General features: G+C 33.6%; 9 protein-coding genes across 9 annotated transcripts; 2 read left to right on the top strand and 7 right to left on the bottom strand.

Moving 5' to 3' along the window:
- Positions 1-819: 819 nt before the first annotated feature.
- NAEGRDRAFT_82148 (pyruvate carboxylase) lies at positions 820-4,836 on the bottom strand (the record flags this gene model as incomplete). Its single annotated transcript, XM_002669424.1, has 7 exons — positions 820-1,517; positions 1,553-1,712; positions 1,779-3,183; positions 3,243-3,980; positions 4,087-4,179; positions 4,229-4,413; positions 4,506-4,836. The coding sequence occupies 7 exons, from the start codon at positions 4,834-4,836 to the stop codon at positions 827-829; spliced, it is 3,603 nt and encodes a 1,200-aa protein (XP_002669470.1). The 3' UTR covers positions 820-826.
- Positions 4,837-6,727: 1,891 nt separating this feature from the next.
- On the top strand, positions 6,728-7,423 carry NAEGRDRAFT_54202 (uncharacterized protein; the record flags this gene model as incomplete). Its single annotated transcript, XM_002669453.1, has 1 exon — positions 6,728-7,423. The coding sequence occupies one exon, from the start codon at positions 6,728-6,730 to the stop codon at positions 7,421-7,423; it is 696 nt and encodes a 231-aa protein (XP_002669499.1).
- Positions 7,424-7,940: 517 nt separating this feature from the next.
- NAEGRDRAFT_75608 (uncharacterized protein) lies at positions 7,941-10,448 on the bottom strand (the record flags this gene model as incomplete). Its single annotated transcript, XM_002669423.1, has 2 exons — positions 7,941-8,097; positions 8,143-10,448. The coding sequence occupies 2 exons, from the start codon at positions 10,446-10,448 to the stop codon at positions 7,941-7,943; spliced, it is 2,463 nt and encodes an 820-aa protein (XP_002669469.1).
- Positions 10,449-10,953: 505 nt separating this feature from the next.
- Positions 10,954-11,933, top strand: NAEGRDRAFT_82147 (K+ channel tetramerization domain-containing protein; the record flags this gene model as incomplete). The annotated part of the gene is made up of 1 exon (XM_002669452.1): positions 10,954-11,933. The coding sequence occupies one exon, from the start codon at positions 10,954-10,956 to the stop codon at positions 11,914-11,916; it is 963 nt and encodes a 320-aa protein (XP_002669498.1). The 3' UTR covers positions 11,917-11,933.
- Positions 11,934-11,951: 18 nt separating this feature from the next.
- NAEGRDRAFT_75606 (uncharacterized protein) lies at positions 11,952-12,764 on the bottom strand (the record flags this gene model as incomplete). The annotated part of the gene is made up of 1 exon (XM_002669422.1): positions 11,952-12,764. The coding sequence occupies one exon, from the start codon at positions 12,762-12,764 to the stop codon at positions 11,952-11,954; it is 813 nt and encodes a 270-aa protein (XP_002669468.1).
- Positions 12,765-12,811: 47 nt separating this feature from the next.
- NAEGRDRAFT_82146 (uncharacterized protein) lies at positions 12,812-14,762 on the bottom strand (the record flags this gene model as incomplete). Its single annotated transcript, XM_002669421.1, has 2 exons — positions 12,812-13,746; positions 13,833-14,762. 2 exons carry the CDS (start codon positions 14,760-14,762, stop codon positions 13,087-13,089), a joined length of 1,590 nt encoding a protein of 529 aa, XP_002669467.1. The 3' UTR covers positions 12,812-13,086.
- Positions 14,763-15,495: 733 nt separating this feature from the next.
- On the bottom strand, positions 15,496-16,491 carry NAEGRDRAFT_75604 (uncharacterized protein; the record flags this gene model as incomplete). The annotated part of the gene is made up of 1 exon (XM_002669420.1): positions 15,496-16,491. One exon carries the CDS (start codon positions 16,489-16,491, stop codon positions 15,496-15,498), a length of 996 nt encoding a protein of 331 aa, XP_002669466.1.
- Positions 16,492-16,697: 206 nt separating this feature from the next.
- On the bottom strand, positions 16,698-19,385 carry NAEGRDRAFT_82145 (uncharacterized protein; the record flags this gene model as incomplete). Its single annotated transcript, XM_002669419.1, has 1 exon — positions 16,698-19,385. One exon carries the CDS (start codon positions 19,383-19,385, stop codon positions 16,734-16,736), a length of 2,652 nt encoding a protein of 883 aa, XP_002669465.1. The 3' UTR covers positions 16,698-16,733.
- Positions 19,386-20,555: 1,170 nt separating this feature from the next.
- Positions 20,556-22,541, bottom strand: NAEGRDRAFT_75602 (uncharacterized protein; the record flags this gene model as incomplete). Its single annotated transcript, XM_002669418.1, has 1 exon — positions 20,556-22,541. The coding sequence occupies one exon, from the start codon at positions 22,539-22,541 to the stop codon at positions 20,556-20,558; it is 1,986 nt and encodes a 661-aa protein (XP_002669464.1).
- Between the last annotated feature and the right edge of the window lie 378 nt (positions 22,542-22,919).

The raw sequence follows: 22,919 nt of genomic DNA, 5'->3' as shown, positions 1-22,919 counted from the left end.
AATTTTTCATTGAGGATAATAGAGATCTCATTCTGAAAATCATGGAAAATTACACACAATTGATTGGGTCGTGTAAAACATTTTTGGAAATTATTTTATCTGAATTTTCAGAAGATAGAGAAATTATACACATGGCTTGTGTGTTGTCTCCTGGTTTAGTGCCAAGTATTTCAAAGAAACTCAGAAATAGTGGAAGATTTATGCGTAGGTTGATAATGGTCAATCCTCAAGCTTTCAGAGTTGCTCCTGGATTCATTAAAAGGGATTTGGATATTATAGAATATGTTATTCGAAAGGATATCAGATTATTCGAATTTGTTCATAGAAAAGTTAAGAGATCTCCTGATCTCATATTAAGATTTGCCTCCATTAATGGCTTGATTTTGAAATATCTAAAATCCTATCCAAAAATTATCAATAACTTTGAAATCCTCACAGAGGCTGTCAAAAATCAACCTCGCTCAATTGAATACGCCTCCGAAGAGCTTCAAACTAATCTAGAGCTAGTCAAAGAATTAGTTCAGGAAAACATTGCAGTTCTGAGATATGTCCATCCCTCACTCATTGACGATTATTTCTTTGTAAACTTGGCCAGGGAGAAGGGTTTCATGTGGCGTTTCTCACAACAAGAATTCAATCAACGAAAAGAACAATTATTTGGATTGGGAAATTTGAAATATTTGGATGATACCGAACTGATGAACAAAATGGCTCTCCAAGGTGCCCTGCCAGAAAGTTGGTATTCTGAAATGTATTCTGAAATATCAAGTCGATGTAAGACAAATTTGCTCCAGTCAAGCCAATTTTAACGAAAGATAATAATAATTTATTGAGAAACAATACATAACAAATCTCCACCTTGAACTTCATCACCAACCTTAACACCAAGTGATTTGATAATACCATCAAAGTTACACTTGACTTGAGTTTCCATCTTCATGGCACTTTGGACCAATAAAGTATCTCCCTTCTTGACCTTATCACCTTCCTTGACTTTAATGTCAATAACTTTACCTGGCATTGGTGCTCCAATTTCATTTGGATCCTTCTTATTGGCCTTTGATCTGATTTGAATAGTCTTGGAGAGTTTCTTATCTTGAACCAAAACAAGACGTGATTGACCATTTACTTCAAAGAAAACTTCTCTCTTACCATCACTTCCAACTTCTCCAATGGCCTTCAATTTGATATGTAAGACTTTACCCTTTTCTAATTCAACTTCAGTTTCTTCACCAACTTTAATTCCCTTAAAGTATTGACGAGTTCCCAAATTAGTGACCTCACCATATTGTTGTTTGAATTGAACATATTCCTCAAATACCTTTGGGAAGAGAGATGAAGAAATCAAATCTTCTTCAGAGGCATCATAATCCAAATCCTTCTTCAACTTGTCCTTCAACTTGACAAAGTCAAAATCTGGCATGCTAGCACCTGGTCTTCCTTCAATGGATGGTTTTCCTCTCATAACCTTGGTTCTCAAAGGTTCTGGGAAACCACCATATGGAATACCCAATTTACTTCAAAATATTCGAGAACAGAGTTAGGGAATGACAATTGATCGGCCTTTTCAATAACATCCTTTTCAGCCAAGTTGTTTTGAACCATGAATTGAGCCAAATCACCGACAACCTTACTACTTGGTGTGACCTTGATGATATCTCCCAATAATCTATTGGCAATTTCATATGATTCCTTAACCTTAGGGAATCCATCTGAAATTATATTCATATTTAAAAAAACAATAATTAGCTATTAGAAAGTAAAAAAATTAAACTTACCAAGTGAACCATTGATGGAATAAACTTGAGCATTCAAATTGGTATATTGACCTCCTGGAATTTCATGGACATAAACATCACTAGAACCAGAACGCAAAGTAGTAGTACATTCGAATGGAGCATACAATCCTCTGGCTTGTTCCCAATAATCAGAAACTTTGGAGAGTTTACCCAAATCCAATTTAGTATCCAATGGAGTGTTCTTCAATGAAGCAACAATAGCTCCCAAACTAGGTTGACTAGTCAATCCTGACATGCTATCAATAGCAGCGTCAACAATATCAGCACCAGCTTCAGCAGCTGCCAATAAAGTAGCAACACCAGTTCCTGCAGTATCGTGAGTGTGAAGATGAATTGGAATGTGTGGGAATTCCTTTCTCAAAGCACCAATCAATAAGGTTGCTGCACTAGGTCTCAACAAACCAGCCATGTCTTTGATACACAAAATGTGAACTCCCTTTTCAACAAGTGATCTGGCAACTTTCAAATAATATTCCAAATTATACTTGGACTTTTTAGGATCACTGACATCTCCTGTATAACTAATGGCTGCTTCAATAACGCCACCAGCGCTACCAACAGCATCAATACCCAACTCCATATTTGGAACATAGTTCAATGAGTCAAAGATTCTGAAAATGTCCATACCATGTTCAACTGTTTTCTTACAATATTTGTAAACAACATTATCTGGATAAGCAGTGTAACCAACAGCATTTGCACCTCTGAATAACATTTGGAATGGAATGTTAGGAATGGCTTCTCTCAACTTAGCCAATCTTTCGAATGGACATTCTCTCAAAAAGTTCAAACAAACATCAAAGGTTGCACCACCTCCCATTTCCAATGAAAGACAATCTGACATGGCGTGAGCAGTATATGGAGCAATAGACATTAAATCTCTGGTTCTGACACGAGTTGCCAATAAACTTTGGTGAGCATCTCTCATGGTTGTGTCAGTAATGAGCAATTCACTTCTATCACGAATGGCCTTTGCAAATGCTTCAGGACCTTGTTCATCGAGAACTTGTTTCCAGCCACGTGGAGGAGCACCAGTAGGTGTCTTTGGAACAGTTGGATTCTTCTTGGATGGTTCCAAATCAGTGACGAGTAATGTAGTTGGTCCATTGACAACATTTTCAGCCAAGAATGATAAGAGCTTTTGAGCTCTGTTACCACTGGATGAGAATTGGAAGAGTTCTGGGTTAGTATCAATGAATGAGGTGTCAACATAACCATTTAAGAACTTTTCATGAGATAAGACCTTTTGCAAGAATGGAATATTGTGTTTGACACCACGAATTCTGAATTCAGCCAAGGCACGTCTCAATTTGTTGGAAGCTTCTTCATGAGTGAGACCTTTACCAATGACCTTGACAAGGAGCGAATCATAGAATGGTGTAATCTATTGATGTGAAAGAACGAGAAGAATTAAATATTTTGTAAAGTGTTAAAAAAACAAACCTTTGATCCAACATAACCAGAACCAATATCCAAACGAATACCCATACCTTCACCAGTTCTGAAAGCTTCCAATACACCAGTATCTGGTTGGAATCCATTCAATGGATCTTCAGTGGTAACTCTACATTGAATGGCAGAACCTCTGACTGAAATGCTTTCTTGTTTTAAACCAATTTCGTCCAAACTCTTTCCTTCGGCAATTAAGATTTGAGAACGGACAATGTCAACACCTGTAATTTCTTCAGTAACAGTGTGTTCGACTTGAAGACGTGGATTGACTTCAATAAAGTAATAATCCTTTCCATTAGAATCGACTAAAAACTCAAATGTTCCTGCATTTTGATACTTGACGTGGCGAGCAAGACGAACAGCATCAGCCAAAATCTTTTCTCTCACTTGAGGATTCAAATGTGGAGCTGGAGCAATTTCAACAACTTTTTGATGTCTTCTTTGCACTGAACAATCTCTTTCGTACAAGTGAACAACATTTCCAAACTTATCGGCCAAGATTTGAACCTCAATGTGACGTGGCTTTTCAACAAACTTTTCAATGAAAATTGCTGAAGAACCAAAAGCATTCAAAGCTTCAGAGGAAGCTCTTTGGAATGCTTCTTCTAAATCTTCCATTTTGGAAACAACTCTCATACCTCTTCCACCACCTCCCATGGCAGCTTTCAAAATGACTGGGAAGGAAATTTGGGAGCAGAAGGTTTTGGCTTCTGCAATACTTGTTACTGCCTTAATATTTTGGTCAATTGGACAAGTTCATTATAAATAGGAATGAACATAAGTTATTTGAATAATTTACAATCGATTAAGGATTAAAGAAGTATAGAATACTTACAGTTGGAGTTCCAGGAACAACAGGAATTCCAATATCAGTAGCAACCTTTCTAGCTCTTGTCTTGTCACCAAAAGATTCAACAACATCAGCAGTCTACCAACAATTTGTTAAATATATTATTGCAATCACATGAAATACTTACTGGACCAATGAATTGAATACCATTTTCAGAACAAGCACGTGCAAAATCAGCTCTCTCTGAAAGAAATCCATAACCAGGGTGAATGGCATCAACTCCATTCTCCTTGGCAATTTTAATAATCTCATCAATGCTCAAGTAAGCTTCAACTGGACCTAATTCCTTGTCCTTTCCGATCAAGTAACTTTCTATTGATCGGAATTTTTACAATTATTTCATCAAATATTATTACAAAATACGATCAATTATTATAATAACATATTCAAATAAAACAACTTACCATCTGCTTTGTAACGATGCACAGAGGAAGCATCTTGTTTTGCATAAATCGAAACAGTTCTGCAACCAATTTCGTGGGCAGAACGTAAAATTCTCGTGGCAATTTCACCTCTGTTGGCCACAAGCAACTTTTCAAATTCCTTCAAGGAGATTCTTGTGGTTCCATATTGACGATATAATTGTTGAATATAGTCAGTGTTGGAGAAGGAAATTGGAGTAGATCTGTTAAAGATTGAAGATGAATTACCATTCTTCTTATGCTTTTGAATAGCAAAATTGAGTTTGGCAGAGGTAGAGGATGAAGTTGACTTGGATAAACAAACTTTCTTCATTCTTGTTGTGATTGACTTGATGTGGTCCTTTTTTTGATAATGATCCACATTGGTGTTTGGTTTCATAAATAGTTTGATCAAATTATAAATCTCAAGAAGCTCTTTTCAAATTAGCTTACCTATTTTACAAAATTTGAAATTCTTTGATCAACAGCAACAAATTGACAAGTGTGTTTTCGTTGTGTTTTTTTGTTTGTGAAATGTTTTCACAACAACAACTGCAGTTGTGGAAAGAGAGAGAGTAGGTGAACACTTCCTACTGGCCAAATTAATCCTAAAAGTCGCCAACCAATACAGACAACTCGAGTTTACAAAATAGCTTATCTCTGTACTCGCTCAATTTCTTGCTTGTTATTCTCCTCAAAAATCCGAATCGAGTGTTCATTGTAAAAATAAGCGAAAATCTTTCGCGAATTTTCAAGATCTTTTTCAGGCCCTTTTGCAACATAATAGAAAGTTGGTTGCTAATGATGAGATTGTTTATGCCATTGTGAAGGTGGGGACTAATCTAATTTGCCGAGGCTGATCAATTATTTCATCTATGAACAATTTAATATAAGATCACAAGTTGTAGAATTGATATGATTAATTTTTGTGATGAAGGGCAATTATTTCATCTATGAACAATTGAATATAAGATCATATGTTGTAGAATTGATGATTAATTGTTGTGATAAAGGAGGAAGGTTTGTTGCCTGAATGAAGATTCATGGCTTTGAAAGTAAGGAATTTGATGATGAATAAACGTTGCAAATTATTAAATTATTATAACAAGGCTTTGTGATGGTGTTGAAAAAAGGAAGGCTTAGAGAAAGGAAGGTTCGGAAGAATGCTAACAGTAAAAAATCCGATCTTCCTGGCTTTCTAGAGTTTTGGCCAGTTTCATCATCATTACTGTACGGAATAGATACAAGTATTATTTGAAATAATTGATGGCTTCATCATCAGTGATTTTAATTTTGAAATATTTTTTATTTGCAAATTTGTAACGGAAAATGAAAGCGCAACAATCAAGAAAAAACATGTTGTTCGGAAGCCTTCCTTGGATTTTAAATTCATCATCAAGAATAATATTCAATGGAGATTAATAATAAATTATCAGCCAATAACAACAAGAATATTCGTAATAGTATAATAGAATATTTAGCATCCTTTCTTGCTTTCCATCATCAATTTAATTTTCGCGAACAACTCCTTTACTCACTCAAGAACTGAGATGTTGGATTACAATTTGGTCGGAATGGAACATGGTTGATAAATTTATCAGGTGATTTGACATGAAAACTGTAGTAAAAGATTGTAAAGAATTATTATCGGTACTAGAGTACTATTTCTTGCCTTTAGTTTCCAGAAAATTATGAAATAAGGTCAGCATAGACATGTTTGATTTATTTCTGTTTGGGGATTGGTTGCTCTTTTCCATCAAACAGGGTAGGTTGGTGCAAATTTGCTAAAAAATCAGTTTACAATAATTATTTGAAATTCTTTCATTTGACTTGCTGTCATGGAAAATAATGATCAAAAAAAATCAACTCTAACATGATACCAACAACAAACAGTGTTAAAAATCTTTCCCAACAATTTGAGAAAAAGCCAAGCAATGAAACTGATCAAAAGTATTTGAGGACTCCAGTCAGGCCATCATTACTTCAAGTTCCTTTGATTGCTTCTACTTCAAGCAGTCCAATTACCAAGGAAAGAGAGGAAGTAACTGAATTGTCAAAAAGAAGAGGTAGCATTAAAGCTATGCAGGAAAAGTTTAAAAGTGGAGAGGGTTCTAACAGCTCAAAGATCTCCAACTTGATGATGTCTTTGCAACTGTAGCTGTCAAGAACAACGTAGAAGACATTGACAAGAAGAACAAAGATGCTGAAAAGTAAGTAGTAGGTCCATGGATCATAATCATAATAACCTGATGCCAGAACCAATATTAAACGCTCAAAGCACAATGTTCCAAAGGAAAATACCTTCTTTTGGTATCGAGGTGAATTCAAAGATTATTGAACCAGCTCAAGTGACCACTAGAGCAGATGCTTTGAAAATCAATACCTCTCTCAAGACAACCAGTAAGAATTCAAAACTTGCTGGATCATCTATCATTGAAGAGGGCCAGATTGTTATTCTGGGTGATGCTTCCGTATCAATGAAAGGATCTCCTTTCAAAACTTTAATTGATTGTTTTAATAATTTTGTTCAATCCAAGGCGTTTAATACTGGAGATCTAAAAATTTCCATTGCCTTATGGGGATCTACAACTGAGTGGTTTAAACACGGAGACACAATTGAACCTACTGATTTGGATGCTCTAAACCAATTTCTTAATGTGTGGTCAGTTCCATTATTGGGTAATACTTTGCTTAAACAAGCCCTAAACCAAACTTTTAGGAAATTTCCAAAGATTGAAAATATTTTGATTATGTGTGATGGTCATATTCAGGATATCAGCTCTGTTGATGCCTTTAAATCTATTAGAGATGCATTCCATTTTACTGGAATTGGGTCAGGTTCTGCACCTAACATGCAAGAAATGGCACAATATGGAAATGGAATCTATGAATTTAGTGACATTAATAATAATAAGAAATAATAAACCTTTGAAAAAAGATTGGAAAAGGAAATTAAGCAAAGTTCGATTGCAAGGTTTCTAATTGATCTGTAATTTCAATAAATTCAGGTCTTTTAGATGCGTCATGATTCCAACAGTGTTCCATAATTTCTATATATGATTCATATAATTTAGAAATATTTTCCTTTCCAATAGTTTCGATTTGTTTCTTTGTAAAGTTATGATCAATCCATTCATCAACTTTCTGATTTCTATCTGCCTCCAATAAAGCACTAGTTTCGAATAGTAAGGGTGGTCGATGACCTTTTGTAACTTTCTTCAATATTTGGAAAACATTAGTGAAACCATCAATTTCATTTGAAAATGGTGATTCTTCGAATAAAATTTCCCACATAATAATTCCAAATGAATAAACGTCCACTTTTGTACTTTGACCTTTGTGATCATTCGAAAGTAATTCCTATTGTAAAATATTCGAAATTTTAATAAATTAAATTTCGAAATTACTTACTGGCGCCTAAATTGATAACAATTTAATTCAATTTGTGAAATTATCTAGACTTACCATGTAAAGTAAAGTTCCTACATTTGCTGTCATTGTTGCAGAATTATTCGAAACAATTTTGCTCAATCCAAAATCCCCAACTTTTGCATTCATATTCTTATCGAGTAATAAATTTCCTGGTTTCAAATCTCTATTCCATAATTAATATCTATTCCAATAAAAGTAGTAAACATACCTATGAATAATTCTATGAGGTTTGATTGAATGTAAATAAACTAATCCTTTGGCAACATCAGTTAATATTTTCAACTTGGTTTCAAATCTCAAAATTGCTCTTCCCATCTTTGAATTATAAATTGCCTTTTCTAGACTTCCATTTTCCAAATATTCTACAATCATATATTTTCCATTGGTTGTCAGAGAAACTCCAAAACAGCTCACAATACATGGATGTCGAAGTGAGCTCATTAAAATTGCTTCATTTTCGAATTCTTCATCATTGGAATCTGTTTTCAATTGTTTGATGGCAACATCAGTTCGATTCCACTTCGCGTGATATACGACACCCATTCCACCTTCTCCTATTCTTTTCAAAATATTAATTTCAGAAATTGGAATGATGTATTGTTGCCTGTTTCCAATTATTGATCTACTTTCACCTGAATCACTACTGTTGATGGTATTAGAAAGTAATAGAGGTGCTTGTTCTGTTTCGAATATAAATTCCTTATCTTTGAACAATAGCTCCATTTTCTTTTCAGCACGTTCCTGTTTTCTCAATTTCAATAATTTCCTAGCTATCACTATTAATGCTGCCAATATAATGGTTATCAAAATAATTCCCAAAATTACAGATGACAGAATCGCTGCTAATGGAATTTGTTCACAGTAATGTCCATTTTGAGATAATTTCAGGAAAGAACTATCTGGACATGGGAGAATATTTACAGGAATTTTGATTTCAATTTTTGAAGAAATCAATATTACAAGTGGTGGCAATGATGGGTTGTAGTCGTCAATTGGAAATATTTGCAAAACTACTGGAATAGAATGGATTCCATCTAAAAAATTCTGAGAGATTGTAAAATGACCTTTTTCTGAATTGATAAACAAATATTGATTCAATAAATAAGAGGTGCTCTGATTGAACTTGTCTCTTGGGAAAAAATTAATTTGGAATGCTTGACCTGGGTAAACCTCAATATTTCCATTAGAATCTACCTCATCAAATGTAGCATCCAGACTCACAATAGGTGTGGCCACATCATTTCCATAATATTTAGCAATATTAGTTCCATTCATGCGTTTCAATTTTGAAAAATCCAAATTTTCTGAATAAATGCATCCTCCAGCGTAGGTTGCCCAATTATTATCACAAGTAAAATCAATTGTTTGAGATGCATCAATATTTCCAGCAGGACCAATGTAAATGGCTCCTCCTAACTTGGCTTGATTAGCGATGAATTTAGAGTTTGAAATTGTAACATAGCAATTCAAGTATGCAGTACCATGTTCGTTTGCAATATTAAAGTAGAAGTCTGAATTGGAAATTTGGGCAAGTCCTCCATCAATGTGTAAAGTGGATTCTCCTGTATTTTCCAAAAATTTACAATGGTCAACTGTGATAAAATACATCTCTCTTGTTTGATCCACAATGTCAATTAGAGCAATATCTGACAGCATCTCGTTGGATTGAAATACACTCTTACTAATTCGTATATTCACCTGTCCCATTATCAAAGTAGCATCTGTTACCATGATGAAACCTCCAACATTATTAGAAACTGTACAATTTTCAATTTGTATAGATTCAACTATTTGCAAGGAGAGTAAATAGTTGTTGAGCACGAAATTTCCCACAAACGAACTGTTGCTTAGATAGAAATGAGAAACTCGTATCATTTGATACAAGAAATATCCGTTTCCATAATTGTGTACAATTAGCCCATTCATCTTGATTGACTTGATTGAAATAAACACAATTTTAGCATTAGTTGTTACATTATCAAATGAAACATCTTGTCCTAAATTAAATGTTGATGAATAATCCTCATGAACTCGGTTATTTTTCCAAATTGAGTTTCGAATAGAAAATGATTTAAAATTCTGCAAATCAACAATTCCTTGAATTTTAGAATTTGAAATTTCAACACTTGCTCCATTCGAAACAATTTCAAAATCATCCAATTGCGTATTTTCCACTCGTACATTTGTAATCTCAGTTATTTCAGTATCTTCATGAAAGAAACTGTCAGCAATCAGCAAATTTTCTATTTTAGTATAAAAGTAAATCATTCCACCATCGTGACAGTTTCGAATTTCCAAATTCTTGATACCTAATCTATTATTCAATTCGCCTGAAATCTTTCCATTCTCAACAGTGAAAGCATCTAAAATGGAATTTTCATCTAAACTATTTAGACAAGCAGAGAATAAACCATTTTCGTATCCTTTCCACCTCATTTCGAATCGTTTCGTATAATTTGAAAAATCAAAGAGCAGTTTGTTACATTCCAATTTCGAATCAATCATGACAATCATTGTAAAAGAATCTAATTTAGTTTGATCATTTTCATGAAATATTTCGAATAGTTTCGTATTTGCTGCCAAGATCACTTGGTTCATATCTGAACATGGATGACTTTCGTCTTGACAAGTTGTATTCTGATATTTGACATCATCAGAATTAATGTAATAAATTATTTGTAAATTAATTCCTTTCGAATAGTTAACAACATTAGTTTTCAAAGAGGATGAAGGAAAATTATTCGAATTATTAATGGATGAGCTGGAATAATTTCTCGTATCCTCTGCGGATGATGAATAAATTAGTGTGGGAAATAATATTAGAAAAATAAACAAGTTTAATAGTTTCATTTTTTTTAACAGAACTTTCTAATAAAAAATTGAAAACTAATTTCAATACCAAATAATAAACATTAAATATAAAATTATCTTCTTCTTTTCACAACTTCTTGTCCAATTTACCAATTCCCATCGTAATTTGTGAATTATTTATAGAATTCTTTTCTGTTCAAAAAAAAAAATGTCCAACAACTCGTCATACGAATCTCTCAAAAACCAACTCGATCAAGGCGCCAAACAACTTCTCGCTGCACAACTTTCCATTGAGGAACGAATTTCCCATCTTTTAAAATTGGAGCAAGAATGGTCGGAGAAGGAAAAATTAATGGAAGAAAATGCCAACAAGGCAAAATCCACAATTAAATTGGATGTCGGAGGAAAGATTTTTAAAACGAGCAGGGAAACATTGCTATCAAAGAAGGATACCTTCTTTTATGCAATGATTTCGAGTGGAAAATGGTTGCCTGATGAGGACGGATCCTATTTCATTGATAGAAATCCTAAACTATTTCACTATGTTTTGGATTTTATGAGATATGGAAAGGTTGATTTATCAGCACTCGATAAATCTAAAAGAGATTTGTTGAGAGAGGAGGCAGATTATTATTTGATCTCTGAAATGTTTTCTGATGAATCGGCTGATCAGGAACGAAATGGCATTGCTGATACATTTGATATGAATCTTAAAGGACCCTATACTGACTTGTCTGATAATAACAAGACGGCAACTGCTTCTCAAACAGGTAATACTTGTGCACTTGGTAGTGATGGTATTTCCAGTGGAAAACGAACTTGGAAGCTCAGAATGAATCATTTTGCATCAACTTCCCATTGGATTATGGTTGGTGTAGCAAGTAAGCCGTTAACTGATTATCAAAACTCGTTCGAGCAACCAAATAATTTTGGTATTTCAAGTAGAAATCAAAAATTTACTGACTGTTCAAGCTCCTCAACCACTGCATCAAATGATTGGGCTGTTGGACATATTATCCAAGTTGACCTCGATTGCAGCAAAAACACTTTGAAAATTACAAATTTGAATACTGGCAAATATGAAGAATGGCAAAACCTCCCTCCTAACACTTATTATCTTCACCTCAATGTGTTTAATGCCAATGATTCAGTTACAATTCTAGATCAATAAAAAAATTATTTCCTGATATTAAGATTTTATGAAATTTAAACTTGTGTTGGAGCATTGATTTCCATCACTTCATTATTAGATTCAGATCTATGATATTCAACCATTGCTTGGTCAACTATGCCAACTTGCACAAATGCAGAAGAAACAGTTGGTTCTTCTTGAATAGGTGGTGCAACAACTCCACTAAATCCACCATATTGATGATCATTCGAATAATTATTATCAGAATCTTCAGCTGGAACGTTTGGATTTTGAATTTTCACATCTGCAGCATGAATTGGTTGCACTGATAATTGTTGTTGTTGCATTTGAAGAACTTCCAATGGAATTTCCTCCTTCGTTTCATTATTTTCATACACCAAATGCACAATAGTATGTTCCTGACGACTCGCCTCATACGAATCCATATTATACGAAACTTGATTCTCTGCTACCTTTCCAACACAACATCCACAACAACTCTTCATCATTTCTCCCAAACTCCAACAATAATCTGAGCAACATGACCCACAATCACAACACTCAAAATCACTACAATCCATTCGTCCACATCCATTCGAACAACATTCGGAACAACTTGAGAAACACATTCTGCATCCACCTCCAATCATTGAATATCCAGCAATGATACAACAAAATCCAAATGCACCAGCACTCACAGCCCATTTAAATAGTTCAGAATCGGATTTGGAAGACGAATACGAATAATCACTTGGAGTGTAGAGGAAGAGGACTCCCAGGGCAATACTGACGAATCCAACGATGAATCCAAAGATAATGAGGCCAATTCCTGCAAAGATGGTGAAAGTGGCCTTTCTATATTCACGCATAGTGTCCCGTAGTGACATTTTTTTTTGTTGTTTTTTGAATGTTGACAGGTGAGCATGTCTTTGTTATTTGAAGGTTTTTTTGTTTTAATTGATGGCGCCCTTGGGAAGTTAAGAGAACATTCTTCTAAAATGAATGAGTTGAATTCATCTAATTTCGAATGGTTTCTAATTGAAACCGTAAGCAAAGGAACATGTTGTAAACTTGTACTTTATAAACTTTGCTATTGAAAAAGAAAGGTCAGTAGGCGTTGGATAGTTAACAACTGCAAATTTACATTTATCCTAATTGTTCTCATACAAATTTCTCAATTTCACAATTCTGAAAGAGTCACAAATAATTTTAATTGATTGATTCAATAGAAAGAGTTGAGGTATGTTCTGGAATTCTCGATTGAACATAAATTTCAATAGTGAATGGAATCTGTTCTGGAGTTGTGAAATAAGAAAGCCATCTGTTGGTGAGAGAATGAGTAAATTCAAACTCTAGAGTAATCATTTCCATTTCAATATTCTCCAATTCATATTCCACAGTAGAAGAAACTGTTCCTGTTTGTGTGTGTTTGACTGGCGACTCTAGTACCTTGATTGAATAATTAATTGCCTTGTTGCTGTCACTGCTGAGAAGAATGAGAACTTTGGAGTGTTTGCTCTTGGAAATTTTTTCAGTTTTAACAAGGGCAGGTTCACAACCAATCTCATCCTTGATAATGCTTACTCGTGTATAATCTTGGGGCAGTCCAACTCTTTCATAGGAGAAGGAGACAAATTCTGAAAAGGTTGTAGGAGTTGGCTCATCACGTTCCAACTGTATTACTTGGATTGGTTCGTTAACTGGCAATTCTTTTTCTTTTTCTTCCTCGCTGGTTGGTAGTATAATTTGTACAGGAACTTGTTGCTGTTGTTGAGTTGAGTTGTTTGGAGAATCATTGTCAGTTGTAGTAGTGGTAGTAAGAGGAATTTCAATATATGATACAGTTGGTATAGTTTCAGATGGAATGACCTGGTAGTAGTAACTTCACTTTCTGAAAAATCCATATTAAGGAAGGGATGTTGCAAAATTTGTTCAATATTCAAACGTTTCTCCACTTCAAATTGTAACATGCCAGAGAGAAGATCTACCAGCTCTGGAGAAATATCAAGTGCATCAGATAAAAAGCTCCAGTCAATATTCTCTGTTAAAGTACTAATAATTTCACCATATTTTGGCTTTGGATTAGTAACTTGAGCACCAAACAAGCAGTAACCAGCAATCATTTCAAACAGCACCACACCCAAAGCAAATATATCTGCATCGAATGAGTATGGTTGGAAGAGTGCCAGCTGTGGAGATCTATAACATTGAGTTCCAAGAATTGTCTCTGCAATTGGATTGCTATCCAACACTTTGGAAAGACCAAAGTCACTAATCAGAATGGTATATTCATCATAATTTCCAATCTTGGCATAGAAATCAAAAGCAACTTCGTGACCCTTTTTCTTGAGTAGCAAATTATGTGGTTTAATATCACGATGGCAAATCTTCTTTTCCAAATGTAAATATCCCAATCCACTACTAATTTGTTTTATCCAATATTGAATTTCCTTCTCTGAAAGTAAAGGCAATCTCTTATCTTGCCTCCTCTTTCGTGCATTATTCATGTAATATTTAAAATTTGCCTCACACAAGTCCATTACCAAATAGAGTTCCTTTCTTGGAATTTCAATTTTATCAACAAGTGACATGACAAACTCATTTTGACAACCAGCCATAATTTCAATTTCTGCCACCAAATATTTGAAATGTTCAGGACCATATCTTTCCAATCTCACTCTCTTAATAGCCACATCTCTCTTCTTTCTAGTGATCGGATCTGTTTCCTCTCCCAAATAAACATCCCCAAAGGAACCAGTTCCCAATTCAACAGATTTTAGAGCATATTTATCATTGATATATTTAGAGATGGTAATTTGGTGAATTTTAGGTTGAGATTTCTTGCTCACCTTCTTTTTCTGTTTATGAAGTGTTGTATTGAGCATTTTCAATTATTATTAATATACTATTTTAAATACTACTATTATATACTACAATTATTTGGTGGTGTTACTATTTACACTGATGATGATGATGAATAATCGGAAGTGATTTATCAACTTTTATAATTTAATTTTCCCAAATGTGATGATGAATGTAAAATGATTAACGTCCGTTTTCAATTCACACTAATATATATTATCTATATAACAAAATGAATTTCCTGAATCAATAGGAGCCTCCTAATAACGGCCGTTATTATTGTATTGAAAGAACTTTTCGAATTGTTTTTGTGTTGTTTTTTTAGGCTTTGATGAAGGAACGTAACCTTCTTTAAAGCTTTGAAATCATCACTTTAGGTGCAGGATTGAAATGGATGAAACGTGAGGTTGGAAATCACGTTGTTCAAAGGTGGATTTTCATCATCCTTTTTTGAAGAAACGTGCAAAGAATGTAATAATAAAACTTGTTCCACCCTTAACATCATTGAATTATTGAATTTTTAAATGATTAATTTCAATGCTGATCCGAGTATTAAATTTAATTATGTTATTTACAAAGAATTTTATTTAATTATTAAAACAATGATTGAATTCAATTCGCAATAGAAACCTTATTTTCCAATCCGTATCACAGCAATATCACACATAAGATGGGTGAATCCTTATGTATGATACTGAGAGTAATATTGAGGGAAATTAAGTATTCGCTTGCGAGGTTCATAGCAAACCAGGTAGGTTAGTACTTGGTTTGTTTTGGACCTATGATTCTGACAGTGTCAGAACATTTTGCAGAATATTTAGAGAGATGGTCAGATCTTGTACTGACCAGTTCAGTATTGTTGATTGACATGATGTTATGAACAGCATTGGTTTTGCCAGTTTGGCAATATAAAAAGAAGTACTCTGACGTACCCTTCAATCTAATCCATGTATAACTTTTGGATGACTTTTCACCATTGTAAATGGTCTTCTTATCAAGTAAACCTTTAAGGGAAACATAATTTACCTTGTTGATATCCAATTGTTCAATCTTGTACGACAAATCACAGTAATGGACAATATCATTCTTATCTGAATTTAGTGGACCATTTTGTCTTCGTTTTGTTTGAGCTACTTCAAGAATCAGCTCCATCTCCTTCACATCAGTGACAATCTCAAAGTAAGGTGCACTCTCAGAGAATTTTGTGTGTTCCCATAAATCAGGAGAAGACTTCTTTGCACGTTTCTTGATCGATTGCTCTTCTGATTTCTTTGCCTTCTTGGTTCTCTTTTCCACAAACGAAGAGTGTTCAAACTTTCCTTTGGAGATGTCTTTGGAAGACTTCTTGCCAATAACAACTTGATCGACAACACTTTCAGGAGAAGTGTTTTGATCAAGACTGAGGAAAGTTCTTGTTGTTGGTGAAGCTAATGAATATTGATCAACAAGAATATCCATCTCTACTGTAGAATACATGGAGACAAAAGCATGCAAATTGCTCATAAGTTGAGCTTCTTGTTGCTCCAAAGCAGCAAAACCATCAACCAAATCTTGATCATCAACAAAGACAGAATCAACTGAAGTTGTTGAAAAATCTTCTTGTAAATGTTCTTTTTGTTGTTGGAAGCTACCTAAATATTCAGTGGTTGTTGACAATACTTGTTCATCATCATGAGTTAACGGAAAACCAAAATTAAAGTCAAACAATTCTTCATCAGTATTGTCGCTAAAGGTATTTTCATTAGTGTACATTTTCTATAGAAAGCTACAAAGAAATGGTGGATGTGGTTGAAGTGTTGTAGTTGGATGGTTTGCTTTTTGCCAGGTAAGAAGAAACGAGAGCAAATTAAAGAATTACGGTGAATTCAAAAGAAGAGAAAAAGTCTTTGAATTTTTTTTTAAACTTTTTTTAATTTAAAAATTTATCGAAAATCTAGGAAATATGTGGCTTAAGAAAGGTTTTTTACAAAATCTAATACTTCCTTGATGCATTTCTAATAAGCATTCGAAATTTCAATGTGAGCAAAAACTCTTTGAATTAATGCTCTTAAATAGATATTGTTCATTGGTTGTTCAAGCAAACCAATTATCCACTCCTCTGTTAAATAATTAAATTTGAAAATGCCAATATACATTGAGTATTCAACTATTTCCATTAATGTGATTAAAATATTAACCCTTCCATATCTGTGCACCATAATTTCATAAAAGGAATCCTTGTATATTACTGGCATGAATTGCATAACAATTTCAGCTACCTTTTCTATTTGGTGTCTATTTAGTAGTATCAAAGTAATAACTGCATTTGATATTGCTTCATCCAAAGCATCTTCTTCAGTCAATGGCTTTTCTAAACCTAATAGAGTTTGGAGATCTTCCCTTATCCGTTTTGTTGAGCTATCAATAATTGAAGGCAGTATCTGACATCGTCCAGTGTATGCAATATCATTCAACATTATTCTGTTCCATGCGTAGTAAGATTCACTAATTTTATCCAAATAACAAAAGTAGCGTTCCCCTCCGATGTATTCATGAATATCAATTGGTAAATTGGAGCTCTTAATAATAATTGGAATGAGGTAATCGTAAACAAAATTCCTAATACTTTGTTTTCCATGCATTTTGTGTTCACTAACCATATCTATTGTAAATTTGGTGTGTAATAGTTGAATATCACTCAGACATGCAATGAGAATGAATATTGGGCCAACTTCAATAAGTGAAAAATGTTCTCCTTCATTAATGAAAAATTCTATGAATTCAATTAGGAATTGATAATATCCAAGCTTTTCAAACGATTCTACTAAATCATCTGTTTTGGTTGACACACAAATTTCATTAAGAACTAGAGAAAATAATGGAAGAATAGATGTATCTAAAGCACCAACGTTGTCAACCAGTTCCTCTGTTGTTTTCTTCATATATGTAAGAAGTACTTCAAGTTGGATATGTTTTTGAATTAATGAATAGGTTTCTTCAAGTAACTCAAATACTTTTTCTACATTTCTCTTATGAATTTTCATCATTCCTTCTTCACCTTTATCTTTAGAATCTTGCAAATATTTCTTTTTATCATCCACACATACTATTTCAAAGATTTTGTAAATTAATGATCCAAAGCTTTCCAAAACTGATTCTCCAACAATTGAATGATCATTTCCAAAGCATTTAGCTACTCCCTGTAGCATCTCGCAAAAATCAGTGACATCATCAGTAACCAATTCATGAGACTGAATAATTGATTTTAGTAAATCATCAGAACAATATTCAGTTTTGTCAAAGAATTTACCAAGATAGGTATTAGTCAGTCTTCTTAATCTTCTATTTTTTGAGAAGATCAACTTCTTGCAGTAATTCAATACGTTCGATTCATGTTCTGAAAGCACTGTACACTCTTCTCTATTTAAATTGGCATTCAATGAAATAGTTTCAATTGCAGTAATAATTGCCTGCTGTCCCAATAAACTTCCTGATTCAATTTCAGATTCATTTTTCAACATTTCAGTAATGAAATTGAAATAATAAAAATAATCTGAAACAAATTGCATATTTGTTCCTAGTCCGGCAACATCATTCAGTAGTGAACTTATTATGCTCAATATTTTGTGCTTAATTATCCATGCATATTTTCCACAGTATTTAGAGTTGGCAATCTCTCCAGACTTCGAAATATCATTGGCAGAAAGCACAGTCGAGTCAGGGGTATTTTTGATCTGTTCATAGTCATGTGCCATTAACTTCATTAATAGATCATAGTGGAGAGGAGATACGTGAGACAATTTGGCTATAATCAACAAAACAACACGAAATGAATTCCCTTCCTTCTTTGTGGAGTTAAGGTCTGCAATATTATAAAAGCAGTCCATTACAACTTTAGCAAAGACAGTAGTTTTCAATTTTGCTCTATAAACAGCATCTGATGAGTGGGAGGAAATATCAATTTCATATATTACTTCAATCAATCTATTCCAAAACAACAAGTGGTTGTGCAATACAAAGCTTTCAATTTTGCTCTTTTTCCAGAATTTTCCAGGATTTTCATTGACGAATTTGTCCCTCTTCTCACAAAAGTATTTAGAAAGTGTCAATAAGACACAGAAGGGAGGGCATTCAGTGAATCCTTCAATTCCATTATCGATTGTAATAATATCATTGTGTATACGAATGTAAATATGCAATATGAAATATTGCCAATTTTCCAAACTCTCCACTCCAGTTTCTAACTCAGCTTCTTGTTTTGATTGATAAATTCTTTTACAACAATCAAAGAACTGTTTTAATGCCTTCTCTTCCACATAATAAATAAACAATCGAAACTCTGGAATATTCCAAGTGTATCCACTTTTTGAAATTTCCAACATGTACACATATATTAACAATATTGTTTTCATACAAATTTCCTTCTCACCATCATTATCACCAATTTCCAACGTTCTATGTATGCACTCACTATACAAATTTGACATGCTATACTGCTGGAGAATTGGTAAAATTTCTTTTTGTTGTGTTTCCAGCAAATTCTGATAAAATAATTCGTCGTTTTTGTATTCTTTTGCAAAGGTCGTGTTGGTGAGGCTTTTGATTGCGGAAAAGTTGTTTCGTAGATCCGAGAGCGTGATCAGACGATCAAGATTTGATTCTGACATTTTTTTTTATTAAATTATTTTGTAATAAAAATTAAATATTTTTTTATGTTAAATATTTTAATTCTCAAAAAGTTTCATGAAATAAGCTCATCAATCCAAATTAGGAATTGTTTCATGAAAATTAGGAATTTTTTTGGCAAACTTTCGAATATTATTTCTCCTTTCCAAATATAAAAGCCCAGATTCATGAAAATAAGAAGTTTCTACAAGATTTTTAAGGGATTTGTTGATGAGTTCCAAATCTTCTCCTTTTCCTATTCCAATAATTTCACAATCGGTTACTTTTTGAGTTTCCACATAATTTGAAACTTGTTCGAAACTCAATTCAGATTCTTCACATAAACAAATTAATTTTGGGGTGGTGGAATCTCTACTGTCAGCCAATTCCACAAATTCAGAAAGTGATTTCAATGTTTTTGGAAAGATTACAAAAGAATTTGTTTTTTTTTCTTGAATTTTAAAATTTAACTTTTTACAAAAATTTGTTGTAAACTTACGATCGTATGTAACGTAATTATTTTGGGCTGTTCTAACAACCTGCATCATGTATGATTTGCCAAAATTAACGGATGATGTTTCTTCTGTAAATACTCTCAACAAATTATAGGTTTCTAACACTGGTTTTGAACTTTCGGATAAATCATGCAAAAGTTGAATACGAAACGCTTTAAATTTTAGCTTTTCAATGCTATTGATCGTGAAGAAACACATTTTACACATTTTCCTTTCCTTTATCGGATTGAAATTAGCTTCAAATCCAACTGTGGAAAATTCAATTCCACTTTTAGCACCATTAACTTTTCCATTTTTGTCGAGGGTAATATGGACGAAATGGAGCAAGATAATTTCCCAGTAATTATCCAAATGCTGATGAAAGAGAGGATGATTCGAAAGTTCCATGGAAATTAAATCCAATTTACACAAATTTTTAATATTTTCTGGAAATCTTGATCGGAGCGGATCCTTTTCGATAATAAAATCAATCATGTGGAGGATCATCTCAATGGGAAGCTCAAGTAGTTTCATTTTTTTTTGAAATGGAAGGACTAGAGTGCTGTTTACAACACAAACTTTGTGGACTAATTATAGGAATTAAGCCATTGTAAACTTTCCAGTTGGCAATTTTAAGAAAATGGGAATGAAACAATTTAAAATATTGAATAGGTTAAATTAGTTTTTAAATGACTTGACTAGGGTATCAATTTCAGCATTTGATGATCTCAACCGATCGAATAAATCTGTCATATCTGACAGACAATGTGATTCTAAAGAATCAAATAAAGAACTTTCCAATTTCTTAGATTCCTCAATAATAGTTGAGTATTCCAATCGTTTCTTTTCAATATTCGAAATATTCAATTCGAAAGGAGATCCAATTGTTAAATAGGTACTAATAATGTGTTGGGCAATTTTCTTTCTATGTCTTCTCGATTTTTGATACCTCTGGATGTCTCTCCATGCAAGAACTGATTCCACACAATAGGATCTTCTTCCAAAATCCAAAACAATGTTAAATGTTCTCTTATTCATAAGAACTCGTTCGACATCTGACAATGGGACAGGTTTCAAATGGTAGGAACTTGTTGATTTGCTCAATTCTGAGGCCTCCTGTTGCATGAATTTTACCTGACGTTTCTTTTTGTAATTTTCATACATGGATCTCATTATTGGAATAAGGGAATAAATCAGAATTTCAATATAGGAATAGATCATTAAGGTATATCCGTATGGAATAAAATAATCTGTCAATATCACAATAATGTCAATATTTCCCGTAATGACAAACAAGAGTAGACATATTACTTGAAAAATTAGCAAAATGACAGTTTCCTTCTTAATATTCCAAGTATCTCTATCAGCAAACAGACACAAAATGAATGCACCAATCTCAATAATAAAGTAAATGACAGTAATCACTCCAAATATAATGACAAACTTGGTACTGATACTGCATCCATGAGAGAAGAGTAACATTCCTCCTTCCAATAGGAAAATTCTTGAATTATCTGCAGGAGGAGAAACTGTAAAAATAATCTCCTCAATTCCTCCCAAACCAAGCCATAGCAAAAATTGTAAAATCAGCAAACAGGCATAGCAAATTACCATAAACTTGTACGATGAAATAAATGTCAAAATATTGAGCTTTCTGGCTTGTGATTGAACTTCCTTTGAATTAATGTCTGAAAGATTCCAAGTTGACCGTGAAGTATTCAATGTGAAAGTGTTGGTAATGTCCTCATCGTCAGTCACTGTTGATTCATCATTGGTGTGAATATTTTCATTCACGTCAAAAGTCGATTGAGTTCCCTTCACCTCTGACAAGATTTGTAAATTATTTTCCTGTTGCTTGAGAGTTTCGTCTATTCCTGAATTATTTAGAGAATCGACATTGGATGAACTGTTATGAGTTATTGAGGTGGTATTCAATGAAGAAGGTGTTTCTTGATTAATTGTCGATTCACTCAACACTTTTTCAAAATGAACCGAATGTTGACGATTCTCAAAATTCTTCATTTCCACATGGTTCGATTCTTCCACAATTTCCACTACTGAACTCACAATTTCTTCCTTCTTCACCATTTCATTAGTTTTCTTTCGTCCACCTCCACCATTCACCGAATCCACTCCATCCACATCAAATATCCTCGTCTTGATTAAATTCAATTTGTACATTGAATAGAGACGAATGCACCTCAATATCATGGGTAATGTAACAGCTGCCGGTAATAAAAAATAGAGCAATGTATAAATTGCACACGGAAATGTCTTTCGATCGATCATTAGACGAAGGAAGAAAATGGACACGAACACCAGATGGACACAAACTGAGAGGGAAATGGTGGTTGCACCTCTGGCTTTGATGTGTCCACTGTGTCTGTAGGCAATGATTCCTAAAATGCTGGCCATGGACATGAGAATGATTAGAAATAATAAAATTGAACTAAAGATTGGAGTGGTGAGAGCGTCGGGGCAAAGTCCGTAGAGTTCTTGTGGAGTGGATTCGCGGGAAAAGTTGCCCAATTGAAAGAGAATGGGATGGCATATTGTTGAATTTGTGGAATTATTCGAAAGGGTTTCGTTTAGTTGATATGAAGTTGAAACCACCAGATGAGAAATGTCAATGGTTGATGCACTTGAAAGCCACATGGATGACATGGCTACAGAGATGAACTTGTGGTTGCGCTATTTTTTTGAAGTGTTTTTTATTCGAAAGTTTGACATGTTGCTGATGCTAATCTTGATCCCCATCCACTTTGAGAAAGGACAATTCAAATAAGAAAGAGTTGTTGAGAGAGTTAGTCCTTTAACATTAGTTTAAATTGTGAAAACAAGATTTATTCGAAATACACTACAAAACGAAACTGTTTATTCTTCTTTGAGCCCAACAATAGATCAACAGGCACTGCAGCAATTTAAATAATGGAATGATCTTCAAGAAACTCTGCAAATCCAGTGTTTCAGAGTTTCGCATTGTTATATTTAATGAGTATGATAGTTTAGAATACAATCGTATGACTGTTCTCAGAGCATTCT

This window comes from Naegleria gruberi (assembly GCF_000004985.1).
Source record: "Naegleria gruberi genomic scaffold NAEGRscaffold_82, whole genome shotgun sequence".
NCBI lineage: Eukaryota > Heterolobosea > Eutetramitea > Acrasida > Naegleriidae > Naegleria > Naegleria gruberi.
The sequence above is the reverse complement of the archived record's forward strand: the minus strand, read 5'-3'. Positions and strand labels throughout refer to the sequence as shown.